The sequence below is a fragment of the Sciurus carolinensis genome, chromosome 3 (assembly GCF_902686445.1).
Source record: "Sciurus carolinensis chromosome 3, mSciCar1.2, whole genome shotgun sequence".
Taxonomy (NCBI): Eukaryota; Metazoa; Chordata; class Mammalia; order Rodentia; family Sciuridae; genus Sciurus; species Sciurus carolinensis.
Window position 1 is genome coordinate 59,134,675 of NC_062215.1, and position 18,652 is coordinate 59,153,326.

At 41.6% G+C, this 18,652-nt stretch overlaps 1 protein-coding gene and 1 pseudogene across 1 annotated transcript; one reads left to right on the forward strand and one right to left on the reverse strand.

Moving 5' to 3' along the window:
* Positions 1 to 4,625: 4,625 nt before the first annotated feature.
* LOC124979814 (WD repeat-containing protein 20-like) lies at positions 4,626 to 14,403 on the reverse strand. Its single transcript, XM_047544583.1, is given in 5 exon segments — positions 4,626 to 5,111; positions 13,082 to 13,731; positions 13,734 to 13,925; positions 13,963 to 14,031; positions 14,034 to 14,403. Coding segments are annotated over 5 exon segments (1,767 nt in total).
* Positions 14,404 to 15,908: 1,505 nt separating this feature from the next.
* On the forward strand, positions 15,909 to 16,996 carry LOC124981170 (ATP synthase F(0) complex subunit B1, mitochondrial-like; annotated as a pseudogene).
* The last annotated feature ends 1,656 nt before the right edge of the window (positions 16,997 to 18,652 follow it).

The following is an 18,652-nucleotide window of genomic DNA, read 5'->3' on the forward strand; positions in this document are numbered from 1 at the left end:
CATGAAAATCATCTGCCTCTGGAAGTCTGGCAGTTGAAGACTGCCCCTGGGAGAATGGACTTTTTACATCTCACCTGCAAAACCAGCCCTAGTCACTTAGGCAGGAAGGAGAGATAAGGCGGGAAAGAACTGGAGAACAAAAGATTTTCTTATAAAAACAAAAATGGGGGAATGTAATGCAAAGCTGCTCCCCTGCCCTTTGCATCACAACCTAGCTTGTCAGTCTGAAAGCTGCTCTCCCTGTCCTTTCCTCTGTAGCCATTTTCTTCACCTCCCAACTACTTGTCAGTCTGTGAACACCCTAGTCAGCTGTTAGTTCATCAGTCAGCTTGCAAGGATCTTTCTCCATTATTGGTCCCCTGTTAGCCCAGCGGAATTCAACTGCTTCATGGTAGCTACCCCACCATCTTTTCTCTTGCTTTTCTCTCCTACTCACTTGCTTTCTTTCTCCTCCTCACTTTTCCACTCTTTCTTGCATGCGCCTTTTCTCTTTCCCTTTCTTTTTCTCTCATTTTCTTTCTTACCCTGCAGGGAGACACTCTGTTTGCTTAATAAACTCTCTTATGTGATTTCCCATGTCTGGCATGGTTTTCGTGGGATTCCTTACAACCACCACAACCTCAACCTCAAAAGAATCAGTTCTACCACCATCAACATCAACACCATTACCATTCTCTGGAACACAGCAACAACCACCACTTCACAGTGTTGTTATCAGAACTGGATAAGGTACTATATCTAAGATCCTTAGATACAGTTTGCTCCCATGGTCATATCTGGCTGCATCCAAACTGAAGTGGCTCCCCTTACCTGGAGGTTCTTCCCCTCTTCTTTCCATTCTCCTGAATTCCACTCATTCTTCCAACTTTTAATGCTTGTTCCAGGAAGATGAAAAATAGAAAGCACCGGAAGTTTGACCCTTCACTAAACAACAGGCACAGTGGTAATATCTAACATAAATATTTTGGAATTCTGCTTTTCCAGAGGAAGGTTTATTATGTTAATTTTGGTCTATTTCAGTTCCTAGCATGGGAATAGCTACCCCATCACCAACTCCCATCTCTGGAGCAGACAATCATGTATATCTTCCCATGGCACCTTGCACACAGCTTGTGGGGGACAGAGTGCGCAAGAATAGCCATTTTCTCTATAAATTGGGAGTCTGCATTCTGATTTGCTAACCACTGCTTTTGGTCTTTGAGGTAAAAATATAGGGGGACAACCACTGCTTTATCCCTCTTCAGACTTGCGAAACCACAGCATCAGTTGAAAGAATGTTCTAGGATATTTAAAGGGCCAAGACCCCTTTTCCCCTTCTTTTCCTCTCTCTTTCATTTTTCTCTTTTGCCCTCTTTTGGAGACAGTCACTTAAATTCTAGGATATTCAAAAGCAACCACATTGACAGGGAAACTTAAAAAAGTCACCATTATACTCAAGGAAAGTATAGCCTCAAAAAAGACCTGACAGGATCTTAAATTTATACCTTAGGCTGCTCCTTAGCACAGAGATATTCTACAACAATCTCATCAGATCAAAAACAGGCAAAACCTGGGGACAGAGGGGAAATATGATTTCCAGAATTACTATGTTATTAGATTCAATTATCAATAAAAAAAATCACAAGACATCCAGAGAAACAGGCAAAATGTCCATTTAAAGGAAAAAAGACAAAACAAGAGAACCCTTTCCTGAGAAATACAAGATAGCACACATGCCTCACACAGACCTCAAATAAATTGTCTTAAAATTGTGGGAGGAACTAAAGAAAGAAGTGGAGAAAGTTAAGAAAATGACATATGAAAAAAATGATCAATTAATATCAATTAAGAGAATATCAAAAAAATATCAATTAAGAGAAAATCTAAAGGAAACCAGAGAAATCCTGAAGCTGAAAAGTGAAATAATTGAAATTTAAAAATTTACTGGACAGTATTAAGGGCAGATTTGAGCAGTCAGAGGAAAGAAGCAGCAAAACTCAAGATAAAATCATTGAAATTATTGAGTCTGAGGGGCAGAAAGAAAACAGATTGGAAAAAAGTGAACAGAGCTTTGAGGTCCCACGGGACACCATCAAGTATACCAATACCTGTATGGTAAGGATCCAGGGAGAAGAGAGAAAGAAATGGTCAGAAGGATTATTTGAAGTACAATGGCTGAAGACTCCCCACATTTGATAGAAGCAGCTCAGTGAACTCTAATATAAACTCAAAGAGACCCTTTCTGAAGTATCATAGTTGAACAAAGCTAGAGACAAAGAGAGACTGTCAGAAACAGTGTGAGAGATGTACTCATTACATACAAGGGAGCCTCAATTAGATCCTCAGCAGATTTCTGTACCTTAGGAGGACAGAAGGTAGTGAGCTCTACATAGACAAAGGCCCGAAAGAAAAAAATACTGACAACCAGGAATCCTATATCCTAAAAAACTGCCCTTCCAAAGTATGGACAAATTTAAGACATTCCCAGCTTAACAAAATTGAAGGAGACTGTTACCATTAGATCTATCGGGAAGACATGTTCAGGGGAATATGCAGGTCAAAGCTGTTTGAAGAAGTTAGGGCTTCAGTATAGGTAAATGCATGGGCAGTTATGATGTGGTGTTATTGTAGCAATGTGTCACTCCAATTTGTTTTCCACATGATTTAAGAGACTACCACATTTGAGAAAGAAAATTCCCAGAGTTACTAGTACTGTAGCCTTAGTTTGTAAATCCACATTTTATTTTCTACATGATTTAAGAGATTAATAAATTTAAAAATTAATGATGTTATGAAGATGTACTTTTGTGAAATAACTGGAAGAGGATGAAGACAAAGCTCTAAAGGAGCAGTTTTTGTATGGTGTTGAAGTTGAAGTGATACAAATTCAAACTAGAGTGTTATAACTTCAGGATATTAAATGCAGTCCCCAGGGCAATCACAAAGGGAAAAAAAGACTATACTCAAAAGGAAATGAATATCATTTGCCACAGGAAAAAAAAAATCAACTAAACTCAAAGAAGACTCAGTGCACAAAATGAGGGACTTAAAGTTAGAAGGCCTATAGAAAACAAATAGCAAAATAATATAAATAAATCTTTCTTCATCAGCAATTACTTTAAATGTAAATGAATTACATTCCTGTCCAAACATGAAGATTCACAGAATGGAAGAAATATATCCCCCCCATGATTCAATTATATGCTCTCTGCAGGAGACTCATTTACTTTTTTTTTTTTAATCATTATCACTATATTTAATTACAAAAGTGAGCAAAATAGAAAAACAATCCTTAATACTCCAAATAACTTAACAAATAAAATAACTATCATCTTGACACAAAACACAGAGCCCAAACAACCACCTCATCCACCATGAAAACTGGAATTTGAAAAGAAGCTCCTTATGCAGCTGAGAAGCACCATAAGAAACTGGAATCAAATCCTGCAGTTTCCCATGGAAGCGGCCCAGCCTTCCCACCACGGAGAGAGTGGACATAGGCCCAGGAGCCTGGCACTTAGGGTGGAAGCCCAAGCACTAGGCTGACTTCACTTCCCAAGCACCATCCCAGATTCACAGCTGCCACCCAACAATAAGCAAAGGGAAAACCTGCACCTGTGAGTCCCCTCTGTGGGGGATGGGGGGACTGAACCCGCCCAAGTGCCCTGTGGGGAAGTACTGTGCAGCCCCTGGAGCCTAACAGTAAAACAGAGCCATGGAGCCTGCCACGGCCTCCGGTCATGCCTTAATGACCCAAAAAACAAAGACAAAAAAAAAAAAAAAAACAAAAGAAAATAGAACAAAAAAATCAAAACCTCCTTTTCCCTTCTTGGGAAAAAACATAAGCCAAGCACATCTGACATGAAAGTCTTGGCTTATGTGGCAAGAGGCACTTCTGACGATAGCTGCTGGTGTCCTCAGCTGTAGTGCATGTTACTGTCCAGGCTCTGGGTCAAGTGGAGATTTAATGCACAGAGTCTCAATCAAAGTTCTACAAACTGCTTCTTTGGAAAAAGATGTTTATTAAACAATTTTAATTGTCATAAAATGACTAAAATGGATTTTAAAAATTAAGGCTCTTCTCTTTCTGTGGATTGCCAGAACAATGTAAAAATAATATCAATCAACCCTGCTGAAAGCTTTGTTCCTAAAGTTAAATTTCATAGATTCCGAAACATTTTATGATTAAGATAAAAAATTGGATATAAATGACAATTAATGGTCATCTGTACTGCACACACACTCTGATCAGGGGTACAATAGTCTAGTTGAGTAGTTAAGCAAAAATATTCCAGTTAAAGCATCAATTTTAGCATTTTAAAGTCATTGTCCCCCACCCCCACTGTCATGATTTCCCTAAAATTGAAATAGTCTGATACAGTAGCACTAATCTTGGGGCTCTATATACTCCCAGAAGGATGACTGACTTAGCTGGCAATTAGTTTGATTATATATTTTTTAAATGCGCTAAGGTGAATTATCAAATGATTCAGAATTACATGGCATGCAGTATCCAAAATTATGGCTCTGATGCATTTAGATTTACATTAAGAATAAGAAGTGTCATTCACATTCATTGTACACCCCACCCCTCCCACAAGAGAAAAAAAATCACTACCTATTCAAGTTCTAGATCTGGTGCAGCATTAAGGATTAAAACTTACCACTTTACCAGGCCTTCCCCATGTGCAAATAAATCCCTCCTGACAAGCAGTGACTATACAGTCTCCAAGAAAAATTAATACAGTCAGTCTTTCATGTGCTATCTTTTTACAGATCAGCAGCTCTAACAAGGGAACGTCTTCCATCCGAGGACACAGGGGCGTTCCCAAAGTTTTAGCTGGGTCCGTTTTGGTTTTAGTAACTAGATTCAGTTTGTCACTGCTCTTGCTAGAAACGTGTCCCATGCTATGGTTTCGCTTGTGGTCTTTCTCATGGTGTCTCTCCTTCCGGTCTTGCAGTGAGAGAGTCTTGCTGCCTGCATTGGAGACCGCCGAGTGAGGAAGGCTGTTGGACCCAGGCAGCGGAGGGGGCACAGAGTTCCCAGGTGTTGTGACACTGTTCCCATTACTTCCAGCGGGAGGACTTGTGGCATTCATGACATTTGTGTGTTGTTGGGGCACCGCGGACCCCTGGCCCTAGGTGTGGCTTGGCTGCCTGGGTGTGGCATAGCTGGCTTGGCTTACTTAGATGCGTATCCAAGATGGCGCCTGGCAGCTTGCCAGTGTGGTTGCATGCAGCTGACTTGTGAGACAACAACTAGCGTCACTTTGAGGAAGTTGTTTGGATTGGTTAGGCTCCCTCGTAAACACTGCATGTCTAGTGTATGCCCTAATTGCCTCTCTGTACCTGTCCACGCTCTCCCCGCATGCACTTGTATCTGATTGGTTAAAGGATTGTATATATTGAGCTGCGGAAGGAGAAGAAGGAAGTAAGTAAGCGCGCAAAATAAAGAGCTCAAAAGAACCAGGTTTGCGTCTCGTCTCTCTGCGGGCAGGGAGCGCGACAGGTGGTGCCGAAACCCGGGAACCCTAAAAATAACTCTAGAGTAAGTACAAGGTAAGTATTTAATAAAGTAAATTAAACAGTAAGAAGGCCTTAAAAGTTCGCGGAACAGCGACTAGTTAAAGAAAGTTCGCGGTGCAGCGACTAGCTATAAAGGTTCGCGGATCAGCGACTAAGGTTCACGGAACAGTGACTAGCCAAGGGGTTTTGTGTTGTCTGTGTGTATGAAGTGATGGTAGATTTTCTGTGTAGTAAGTGTCTTTGTTACATCAATTGTGTGGTTTGTTCGTGTGATTGGGTTAGCTCTTATTGTTGCAAGTTTTAATCATGGGAACAGAACTGTCTAAAAATAGAATGCAGCAGCCTCTTAGAGAGCTGTTAAAGAACCATGGAACACTGTTAAAAACAAAAACAGCTCGAATGTTCCTGGATACCATAGAAAAAGTCTCTCCGTGGTTCTTAGATGAAGGTTTATTAAACATTCCTCAGTGGGAGCATTTGGGAGAGGATTTAAGAATAGCAGATAGACAAAAAACATTACCGGTGGGAACACTGGCCATTTGGTCTCTGATAAAATCTTGCCTACAACATAAAGACAAATGAAATATTAAGGGACCCCTAGAAGAGGGAAGTCAGGTTTTAGAAGAAATTAAAGAGGAGCGTTCTCACCGCTCGGAGGGAAAGTGTGACTCAGATGAGGGAAAAGAGTCAGAAGGGGAACTGTCAGGGGGGGAGTTAGAAAAAGCTCTTGAGAAGTTAACCACGTGGGTCGAGCGCCCCCTAGTGCCTTTAATACCTAATGCACCTCCCAGGGACTCTATGGATGGGGAGCAATCTAACAGACACCTAGACTGGGCATCTCATACACCCACCATGTTTCCGGTGTTTGAGGATGTACAAAATCAATGTTTCCATCAACCACTAGACTTTAAAATTGTAAAACAATTAAAGGAGGCAGTAAGTACTTATGGCCCTCAATCTGCCTTTACAGTGGCTCTGGTAGAAACTATGATGTCTCAGAATCTCATACCTTTAGATTGGACTAATTTAGCTAGAGCCACTTTATCAGGAGGACAGTACCTTATGTGGAAAACAGCCTGGCAAGAGCTTTCCATGGATACTGCAAGGCGTAATGCAGCAGCAGGGAATCCACAGATAGATAGAGATATGTTAATGGGAACAGGACCATATGAAGGGTTACAGGCACAGCTTAATTACCATCCAGCAGTGTTTGCTCAAATTGTTGTGGCTGCTACCAAAGCATGGAAAACCTTACAAGGATCTGGAGACTTACAGGGACAATTGTCCAAAGTGACCCAGGGAAGTAATGAGCCTTATGCAGACTTTGTAGACAGATTAATTCATACAGCTTCAAGAATTTTTGGAGACGCTGACCAAGCAATGCCTTTGATAAAACAGTTAGCCTATGAACAAGCTAATAAATGGTGTAAGGAAGCTATTAGACCATGGAAATCTAAAGATTTATCCACTTATCTAAGAGTTTGTAAGGATATTAATGAGTCCACTGGACAGAGTGCTGCATTTGTGGCTGCAATTGACAGACAGACCTCAGCGCTTACTACAGCCTTAGCTTTAGGTGGTCAAGGAAAGCAAGGGTTTAAGAGAGGACCTCTAGGTTCCTGTTTTGTATGTGGACACATGGGTCATCTGAAGGCTATTTGTCCTTATAAAGCTCCTGTGCAAAATCCTAGCCACAATCCAGCCCCGGGTATTTGTCCCCGATGTAAAAAGGGAAATCATTGGGTGGGAGAATGTCACTCTGTAAGAGATAAAGAAGGAAACCCATTGCCACCAAACCCCAAGTTACAAAAAAACGGGGTGAGGGGCCCACCCCGGGGCCCGCAACAAATATACGGGGTAATTCTGCAGATGCCGCGTCAATGGTACCCGCCAACAGAAAAAGGGATGAAAATCAAAAAAGAAGGGCAATCGCAGGAAGTGCAGGATTGTACGTCTGTGCCACCTCCAGACTTGTACTAACACCAGATATGGGAATTCAGATGATAGACACGGACTGGGAAGGTGATATTCCTGCAGATTCAGTAGGGTTGCTTTTAGGTAGGAGTTCCTCTACTTTAAGAGGTCTGATAGTCCATCCAGGAGTAATTGACCCTGATTTTAAAGGACAAGTTAAGGCTATAATTTCTTCACCTAATGGGATTACAGTCATTTCCCCGGGACATAGGATAGCACAGATGTTAATTTTACCTAGTCAGCATTCCCAGTGGCCTAGTAAGGAGACAATAAGAAGAGCTAAAGGATTCAGGTCTACTGGAGGACCCTGGGCTAATTTTACTATGGATCTTCAAGACAGGCCTATCATGCAATTGATAGTAGGGCACAAACCTTTCATAGGGCTATTAGACACAGGAGCTGATAAAAGTATAATCAGTGAGGCTGTTTGGCCTAAAGGCTGGCCAGTAATTACAGCTAGTCAGAACCTACAAGGGTTAGGTGTAGCTCAGTCGCCTGGCCAAAGTGCAGCTTCGTTGTCGTGGAGAGACAATGAAGGACATTCAGGAATTTTTCAACCATATGTCTGTAAAATACCTATCTCTTTATGGGGAAGAGATGTCCTCACCCAAATGAATGCCAAATTAACTACAAATATTAATTCTGAGCCTGTACAACATATGATGAAGAAAATGCAATATACTAAAGGCCAAGGATTAGGACGAGGACAACAGGGATTGTTACAGCCCTTGCCATTGCCTCCTCCATAAAATGACTTTCAGGGTTTGGGTTTTTCGTAGGGGCCACTGTTATTACACCGATTCCAATAGTTTGGAAAAATAATGAGCCACAATGGATCCCACAGTGGCCCCTTACTACAAAAAAGTTACAAGCGGCTCATGATTTAGTAAAAAAACAATTTCAGGCAGGACATTTACAACCCTCTACTTCTCCTTGGAATACCCCTATATTTGTCATAAAAAAGAAATCTGGTAAATGGAGATTATTACATGACCTGAGAGCCATTAATGCTCAAATGTTTCCCATGGGTCCTATACAAAGAGGATTGCCTCTAGTTACAGCTCTTCCAAAAAATTGGCCTACTATTATTTTAGATTTGAAAGATTGCTTCTTCTCTATTCCGTTACACAAAAGGGATTGTTGGCGGTTTGTGTTTACTTTACCCTCTCTCAATCATGCACAGCCTGACCAAAGATTTGAATGGACTGTATTGCCACAGGGCATGGCTAATAGTCCTACGTTGTGCCAGATATATGTAGACAAAGCTTTGAAACCTATAAGAGATGACTTTCCAGATTTATTGATTTATCATTATATGGATGATATCCTTATCTGTCATAAAAACAAACAATTATTAGAAAATGCCTTGCAAATATTGATCTCCACCTTAAAATAGTATAGTTTAAATATTTCTCCAGAAAAACTACAAATGGGAGAAGTACAAGAATATCTAGGTACCAAACTTACAGCTACTATGGTAAGGCCCTTAAAGTTAACTATTAGAACTGGTGCACTTAAAACCTTAAATGATTTTCAAAAACTTCTTGGGGATATTAATTGGGTTAGACCATATTTAAAGCTTACCACAGGAGAATTAAAGCCTTTATTTGATATACTTAAGGGAGATCCTGATCTTAACTCTCCAAGAGTCCTTACTTCAGAAGGAAAAAGAGCCATTGCTATAGTGGAAAAAAGATTACAAATGGATTACACAGATAGGTGTGATCCATCCCAGCCTCTTATGTTGATTATTATCTCAGAACAACATAGTCCATATGGAATTCTGTGGCAAGGAGGACCTTTACAGAGTATTAATCTCCCAGCATCGCCTACAAAACAATTACAAACATTTCCAAAAGCAATAGTTCAGTTGATATATAAGGGGTTAGAGGCCTGCGTTACTATATTTGGAGGCCACCCTAAGGTCATTATTATCCCCTATACCAAACTACAAGTTCAGTGGTTAATTCAACATGATGGTGACTGGGCTGTTTTGTATTGCTCAACTACAGCAACATTTGATAACCATTATCCTAAACATCCCTGGATACAATTTTGTAAAAATGTTCCAATTATATTTCCAAAAGTTACTAAAACACAGCCTTTGCCTCATTGTCAAACTATATTCACTGATGGATCTAAGAATGGAGTGGGAGCAGTGATAATTGGTGATAAAATTGAAACTATAATTCTTCCTCCTTCATCTGCTCAAGTGGTGGAACTTGCTGCAGTAGTCTTAGCATTTAATATCATGGTAAATCAGCCTTTTAATTTGTTATCTGATAGTTATTATGTGGTACAATCAGTGCCTTATTTAGAAACTGTGCCATACATTCCTGATGGATCTGCAGTTGCTCCTTATTTTCGAACTTTGCGTGCCTTAATTTTAGACCACAAGGATCCCTTTTATGTAGGACATATTAGAGCTCATTCTGGACTGCCAGGACCACTTGCTAAAGCAAATGCTCAAGCTGATAAGGCTACAAAAACTATCTTTGCTTTTACAGTAACAGAACAAGCTAAGCTGTTTCATTCTCAATTTCATGTTAATTCTACCACTCTTAGAAGAAAGTTTAATATTTCTAAGGATCTTGCCAGACAGATTGTTAAAACATGTCAACACTGTGCTCCTCTATTGCCAGTACAGTCTGTTGGGGTAAATCCCAGGGGACTGTTACCTAATCATCTTTGGCAAATGGATGTTACTCATTTTTCAGAATTTGGAAACCTTAAGTATGTTCATGTTTCAGTAGACACCGCTTCAGGGGTGATCATGGCTTCTGCTCACACTGGTGAAAAGGTTAAAGATGTTATACAGCATTGCTTACAAGCATTTGCAGCCTGGGGCATTCCAAAAATCATCAAAACTGATAATGGGCCAGCTTACACATCCAAAAGTTTCCTTCAATTTACACAAAATTTTGGTATACAGCTTATCACAGGAATTCCCTATAATCCTCAAGGACAAGGCATAGTGGAACGCACTCATTTAACGTTAAAAAATTGTTTAATAAAACAAAAAGGGGGAATAGGTGCTGACTTTAGAGCACCTAAAGATAAACTAAATTTAGTACTTTTCATTTTAAATTTTTTAAATGTGGATAAGATTGGAAGTACGGCTGCAGAGAGGCATGCTAATCCCACAAGTACTCAAGTGTGGGTAAAATGGAAAGATATTCTCACAGGAACATGGAAAGGCCCAGATCCAGTTCTTCGGTGGGTCCGAGGGTCTGTTTGTGTCTTCCCGCAGGATCAGCAAACACCGATCTGGATACCTGAAAGGTTGACTAGACTGGTGCATCAAAGCAATGATGAAGAACATCGTGCTGATAAGCATCCTATTGATGATGACAATGACGCCGGTGAAGACTCGAGACCTGTGGGCAATAGTTAAATTTTGGCCATATCCTTTGCCGCTAACTAACACCTCCTCTACCCTCCCACCTTTGTTTTCTACAGGACCTAGGACTGGATTGCCAACTGTCATCATGGATCCCAAGGAAGAACCTTATAATTTTTCTACCCTTTCTTTGCCAGGTACCCTTTGCTTTGATATCTCTACCAATAACAAATTTGTTAATGACACTTCTCTTAGGCCTTGCATTCAATTACAGCGTGAAGTGCAAGGGTTATTTTTAAGACAGCCTACTAAAGGGATTGGTTTCCAAGAAATTATGACTATAACCCAGGGTAAAGTTACAGGGACAAGTAAGGTTATTACTTCAGGGCAAGTTGTCTTTCTTGAAGGATTGATTCCAAAGTGACTGAAACTGCCATCTACTGGATTTCATACACCTCGTATTTTCCCTCCTTGTGATCCCAAATTTTCTAGTCCTCCCATTTGGACAGGTTGTCAACATGCTGAAAGAGCAGCTCCTATTCAACATGGATTTTATTTCACCCCAAACTTTACATACCAGCAATCTGTAAACAATTTTATCCAAAACCTTGTCTACTTTGGTTTTTGCCAAAGTATAAATCCTTTTGATAATTGGTTTCTATTTACCTCCCAAGCAGGATATACTAATCTTCAGCCTTTGTTTGCTCTGCAAGGAGGTTCGTTTAAGGCCTGTTATTGGAATCACACTTCAGATTATACGGGCACAGGCCCTTCCCAGGTCAATAAGATAGCTTGTAACAATACTATAACATTGTATTCCACTCCTGTATGTGTCTACCCTCCTTTTATGTTCCTATTAACTAATGTTTCTAATGGCACGACCCTCAACTGCTCTGGAACTAATTGCTATCTTTCTCAGTGTTGGAACGCAACAAAATATTACCGAGCTGTCATTATGCGTATTCCTACTTTCTTGCCTATGCCAGTCTCTGTTACGGATGATGAATTGCCAGTATTGCTTTCCAGAAATAAGAGAGATTTTGGAATCACCGCGGCAGTCATTACCGCCGTAGTTGCATCAGCGGCAGCAGCCACTGCGGCAGCTGTAGCTTTAACTACGTCAGTGCAGTCTGCAGCTACGCTCAATAATGTGGTTCAGCAGACTGCTACTGCCTTATCTACTCAGCAAGCAGTGGATCAACACTTAAAAGCAGGGATTCTTTTAGTAAACCAGCGAGTGGACTTGCTTCAGGAACAGATGGATATCTTACAAGAACTGTTAAACGTGGGATGTATTTATCATCTGACGGGACTGTGCGTTACACCTGTAGCTTACCATAACTTTAGTTATGCAGCAGACTTGTCTAGGATCTTATCTGTTCAGCTACGTACCAACTGGTCTTATAAATTTGATAATCTTACTGCTATTCTTAGATCTCAAATTGTTAGCCTTAACGCTACTAGAGTTGATATAGCCCCAATGTCTGAAGTGCTAAGTTGGTTATCCTCTTCTTTCAGTTTTGTAAAGCAATGGGCAGGAATGGGAGCTTTTTGTATGTTAATGATTATTGCTGTTGTCTTCCTCACACGCTTTATCATGCGCCTGCGCCAAGATCAAGATAGAGATCGCATCATCTTCCATCAGGCCATGGCCGCCCTAGAGGTCGGCAGTTCCCCACAAGTATGGCTCACGATGCTGGACCGGTAGTCATACGGGTAAGGAAGGAGGTGACCCCGTACCAACCTAAGACAGGAGCTGTAGCATGCTCTGCAGTTATCCGATGACGGGTAAGGACGGTGGTTGACCACTCCGCCTAAGACAGGCACGGTCCCGAGCCTTTTTCTTGTAAAAGAAAAAAGGGGGAACTGTCGGGGCGCCGTGGACCCCTGGCCCTAGGTGTGGCTTGGCTGCCTGGGTGTGGCATAGCTGGCTTGGCTTACTTAGATGCGTATCCAAGATGGCGCCTGGCAGCTTGCCAGTGCGGTTGCATGCAGCTGACTTGTGAGACAACAACTAGCGTCACTTTGAGGAAGTTGTTTGGATTGGTTAGGCTCCCTCGTAAACACTGCATGTCTAGTGTATGCCCTAATTGCCTCTCTGTACCTGTCCACGCTCTCCCCGCATGCACTTGTATCTGATTGGTTAAAGGATTGTATATATTGAGCTGCGGAAGGAGAAGAAGGAAGTAAGTAAGCGCGCAAAATAAAGAGCTCAAAAGAACCAGGTTTGCGTCTCGTCTCTCTGCGGGCAGGGAGCACGACAGTGTGTGTCCTTGCTCTTGAGAGGGGTTGGTGAGGGAAAAGGATGTCTTCCGTAAGGTCCCACAAACACAGCTGCATGTCCTGGCCCACTGAACCAAAGCGGTACGTAACACTTACCGGGCGGCTGTCAGTAGAGTTCCTCTTGGACAGCCGGGACTGTGTACTGTTTGCTCGATCTCTGCCAAAATGAAGAAGATCCTGGAAGTCCTCATCACTGCCACTGAACTCCATAGGGTCGCTTTCTTCTACGCTAGTAGTATAGGGATCAGATGCCACAACACTGACCCAGGATTTGTGCCCATGGCCTCTAGCTATTACTCGGCAGTCTACAAAGGACCAGACTGTCACCAAGTCATCCTCTCCACCTGTCACAATGTACTTGCCATCTGGGCTCCAGCACACACACAGTAAGCCCCCAAAGTAGCTTTTCATCGTACCATGCAGCTCCACTGAGTCGAAATTGAACACCCGCAGAAACCCGTCCTGGCTCACACACGCTAAGAACTTGCCATCTGGGGAGAAAGCAAACTCGCTGAGGGCCCCCTCGCCCACCGTCCACTTAAGGAGAGGGTTCCTCGTGGATTTGCTCTTGCAAGTGTGCACAGCAAAGCTCTCTCCCTGCTTCAGAAGCTGGTAGTGGGGGGCTGTGTGCCACAAGTGTGCTCCACATTATACAAGTACATGTTCCCACTCAAATGGGCTACTAGGAAAAGGCTTTCCGAGCCGGGCACCCATTTGACACAGGTTACGCGTGCCTTGTCTATTAGTCTCTTTCTTGTTCTCTAAGTGGCATTCTGTGCCATCCTCAGCCAGAGCTGCTTCCAGATCGTGTTTACCAACAGCCCTGCACATGGTTCCAGTCCCTTCCCCCTCCATCACACTCTCCTCTACTTCCTCATTAAATAGTTTGCTAGTTTCTTTTTTAATTGGGTTTATAAGTTGGACTTGGCTGCGGAAAAGCCCACTAGGAGAGAGACACTTTCCGCTGTGGCTGTTAGGTGGTTGAAGTCATGACAAGTAGGCTGTGTTCCTTTGTATATCCTTTTATCTATTGGTTTACTCAAGTCAGCAGCCTTGCGGAACCCCTTGTAGATATAGAAGTAGAGCTCCCGGCCCACATTGAAGCAGAGGCGGTCGCCCTTGCCAGACTGGTCGTTGAGGTTGATGAAGGAGACGCGGACAGGGTTGGATCCCTGCGAGTTGAAGGGCACACGGTTGGGCCGGCTGTACTCTGAGTGTGGCAGCAGCTTGTACAGACCTTCCCGGGTGGTGAATTGGGTCTTAATCTCGTTCATCTCCTTCCCTCCTCCCTCCGTCGCCATCTTGGAAAGCAGCGTTCATCCTGCCCTAAGTGCCCGGATCACGCCCACCGCGCAGGCGCCCGTCCAGGCGCTCGCTCTCCCCCCACCCATTTACTTTTTAATGTTTTTTTTTTTTTTTCACTTGCCAGTATGGGACTCAAACCCAGTGCTTTGTGCATGCCAAGCATGTACTTCACCACTGAGTCACAAATCTAACCTCAGACTCACTATAGATCTGGAGACATAAACAGGTTGAAAGCAAAGGGATACAAAAAAATCAGTAAGTAGTAACCCTCAGAGAACAGGGGTAGTTATACTAATGACAGACACAATGGTTCTCAGATCAAAAAGGTTATAGTTATCTCATACTAGACAAAGGCACCAAAACCATTCACTGGAGAGAAGATAACCTATGCAATAAATGGTGCTGGGAATATTGGAAATTCACATGAAACAAAATGACATTAAACCCCTATCTCTCACCCTGTGTGAAACTCGAAGTGGATCAAAGACTTGGGCACTAAACCAGAGACCCTGTGCCTAGCAGAAGAAAAAGTAGGCCCAAATCTTCATCATGTCAGCTTAGGATCTAACTTCCTTAACAAGACTCCTAAAGCACAAGAAGTAAAATCAAGAATCAATAAATGGGATGGATTCCAACTAAAAAGGTTCTTCTCAAGAAAAGAAATAATCAATACATGAAGAGAGAGCATACAGAATGGGAGAAAATTTTTGCCATGTTCACCTCAGATAAACCATTAATCTCCAGGATATATAAAGAACTTGAAAAACATCAATGTTTATAGCAGCTCAATTCCCAATAGCTAAACTATGTAACCAACTTAGATGCCCTTCAACAGATGAACAGATAAAAGAAATTATATATATATATATATATATATATATATATATATATATATATATATATAATGGACTATTACTCAGCTTTAAAGAAGAATGAAATTCTGGCATTTGCTGGTAAATGGATGGAGTTAGAGAATATCATGTTAACTGAAATAAGCCATACCCAAAAAACCAAAGGTCAAATGTTTTCTCTGATTTTTGGAAGCTAATGCACAATAAATGGGGGATATAGGGAAGAATAGATTACTTTAGATAGAGGGGATTTAAGGGATGATAGGGGATAGGAAGGATACCATAATAAATCAGACAATATTACTCTATGTACATATGTACATATATAACTATATAACTGTGGGATTCTACATTATGTATAACCAGAAGAATGAGAAATTATACTCCATTTTATTTGATGTTTCAAAGTGCATTCTCCTGTCATGTATAACTAATTAAAACAAATAAAAAATTTTAGAAAAATATTACTTTGGACAAAAAAGAACAGTGCATACCAATAAAGCTTCAATCAGCAAGAAGTCATGTATAAACATGTATGAAAATACATGTGGAAATGGATGAGATTCTGACCCATATCACTACATGGAAGAACCATGAAACTATGCCAAGTGATACCAGTCAGGAATTACATTCTGAGACCCCTAGAAGCCATGTCCATGGGGTCAGGCAGTAGGTGGTGAGTGCTAGGGCCAGGGGCAGGGAGGGGTTAGTGTTAGTGGGATGGAGCTTCAGTCTGGGAAGATGAGGAGGTCCTGAGGATGTGCTGCTTTATGCCACTAAATATACACTCAAGAGTGATGAAGAGGGGCTGGGGATATAGCTCAGTTGGTAGAGTGCTTGTCTCACATGCACAAGGCCCTGGGTTCAATCCCCAGCACCACACACACACACACACACACACACACACACACACACACAAAAGAGTGACCAAGATAATAAATGAGATGGGACATGCATGGGACATGCATTTTACCACAGTAACCATGTCCTATTAAAAAAATAAATACACCCAAGTAGTCATCTTCCTCCTGTCCCTGAAAAGAGTCTCCATTTGGGGTCACAGAGACAATAAACCTGCTGCTTGGACATTTGCTGCCCAAGTTTTCACAGGTGGTACTTCCTGCCACTGCCACAGTGGTCTCAAGTCTCAGAAACGCAGCATGCTTAGGGCCAGGAGTATTTCAGGCAACTAGGATTTCTTACACAGGAAAGCCATGTTTTACCCCTTTATTGCCTCTTCCTGAAGATGGAGGAAAGTTTGTCTTGGGCTGATCCCTGGAGAATTCTCTCAATTTCTTTATTCTAAAACTGGTGTAACAGGACCCTGCATGCTTGGAACTGGGCTTATCTTGTATTTTATATCCAAAGTAATATACGTGATTACCTCAGAGACCTTCTCTACCCTATCAATAGTAGGGTTACTTGTCTATGTAATTAAAAAATGTTACCTCTATTTAAGAATTTATTGATAATCTTGAAGAACAAAATATTGCCCAACTATAAGAGGTAAAGCAGGCTTCCATCAAACAAATCCATGGTACAACTGAGTTGGAGAAGTCACAGCAAGCACTGGTTCAGAAGCACTGCTATGAACTTCGAGGTTACTTACCAGAAATGGCTACACAAAGTATACAAAGAAGTAAAGAATCACCTGGATTATCAAATCTTTGTGCAGAATATGACGCATCCAAAGGAACAAGAGCACATAATAAGCTGGGTGGAGAAGTGTGGGACATGACTGAGAAAAGGGTTAGCTATCAAAGGATGGAGTTGGCCATATATCACTCAATTACCCAAAAACTTATCTACTCAAACACACAAGAGTCAATACTATTTTTAAATGAGAGGGGGCATGATGGGTCTGGCTATACTAGTTCTGGCCTCTAATAACAACAACCTGGAGTAGCCAACTCTCTTTTATTTGTAGATAGGTAAAGGGGGCAAGCTTCTTTTGTGATGGACAGGATAGGGTGGAGTTAGGGGATCCATTCTCTCAGAGAAATTAGACAGGAAACTGCCTGATGCTGCTAGGTTAGGATGGCTTCCCACATCTCCCCGTTTTTAATATTATTTAAAATGCAAATTATGGGCATCTATTTTGAGGTTCTGGATCTTGGTTTTGAGAGCTGCTTTGAGGTCCTGGCTCTTGGTTCTGAGGGTATGGCTATCTGAGAGCTCAATAGAGCTAACATGGCTACAAACATTGAGATTGGAAATTTAACTTCTTGTTGTTCAGTCATATTTTAAGCCTGTTAAATCAGATTCCTCATTTATCCCCACAAAGGCACATGGAGTGTTTGGTTCACTTGATTCTTCTTTTTCCTTCTTCTCATTGACTTCTGGCTCTTCCTGAAGATCAGGGCTGATGTCTCTGGTTAGATCTTCAACCACTTAAACCTTGGCTCCAGGTCCCCCATGCTTGATGGCATGTTTAGGTACCCAAATAGGGCAGAATGCTCCTTCTGAAAAGACACAAGCATAACATCTACCCCACATTATTACTGAATCCATTCCACTGTCCTGTTTGTAATCTTTCCACCAAACTAACCCAATGGACCTGTCATGTCAGAAGACATATGTCTCTTGGCTGCTGTGTGACCTTCTGAATCACAATTTTAAAAGTTTAAAACAAACAAAGCATGTTTAAGCTTATTTTGTGGGGTCTTATCTACCCCTTTTTTTATAATTGTAGCTTAATAGATAAATGAGCTCATTCTACAATGACTTGGACTTGAGTTTATAAGGAAAACCTGTTCCATGTTTATTATGAAATTGGTGGCAAAACTGTTGAAAAGAAGAACTAGTAAAAGATGGAGAATTATCAGTTTTGATCTGTAATGGACAGTCTGATACTGCAAAAGCAGCTAGACAATGAGAAATAACATGTTGAGTATTCTCATTTTTGTAGCCCCCAGTCTTTACTTATTCTAGGGGGCTAACACAAGTGTACATCTTAAGTTACATTTCTATTGTTTCTTTATCAAATGCCCAAGAATGACTATGTTTTGGTTTTAACTGTTTTGCTAGGTGTTTACAACCAAGCTGTTCAAATTGACCTATTCCTGTCTCTTAAGAGTCAGCTGAGTTCCCACAGGAGTCATTTGTGGGGAACTTGAGAGCAGCTTCTTAGCTCCTTTGGTGACATTCACTAGGTAGGGTCTCCCTGATGAGGTGGCTTCCCTTGGAAACATCAGGATATCTCCCTTTTCCAATGACCTTCCTCTGCAGCAGGTGCACTGATTGGCTTTTATTCCTCTAGTGGTCTCATCAATCTCCCTGATGGGGAGGTCGTGTGGCCAAGAATTGCAAAGTTCCTTAAACAAGTTCTCTTGTTCCATGGATTCAAGCTGACTCTGAGGGCAAGAGCCAACTACTGGTTTTCTTGGCCCCTTTA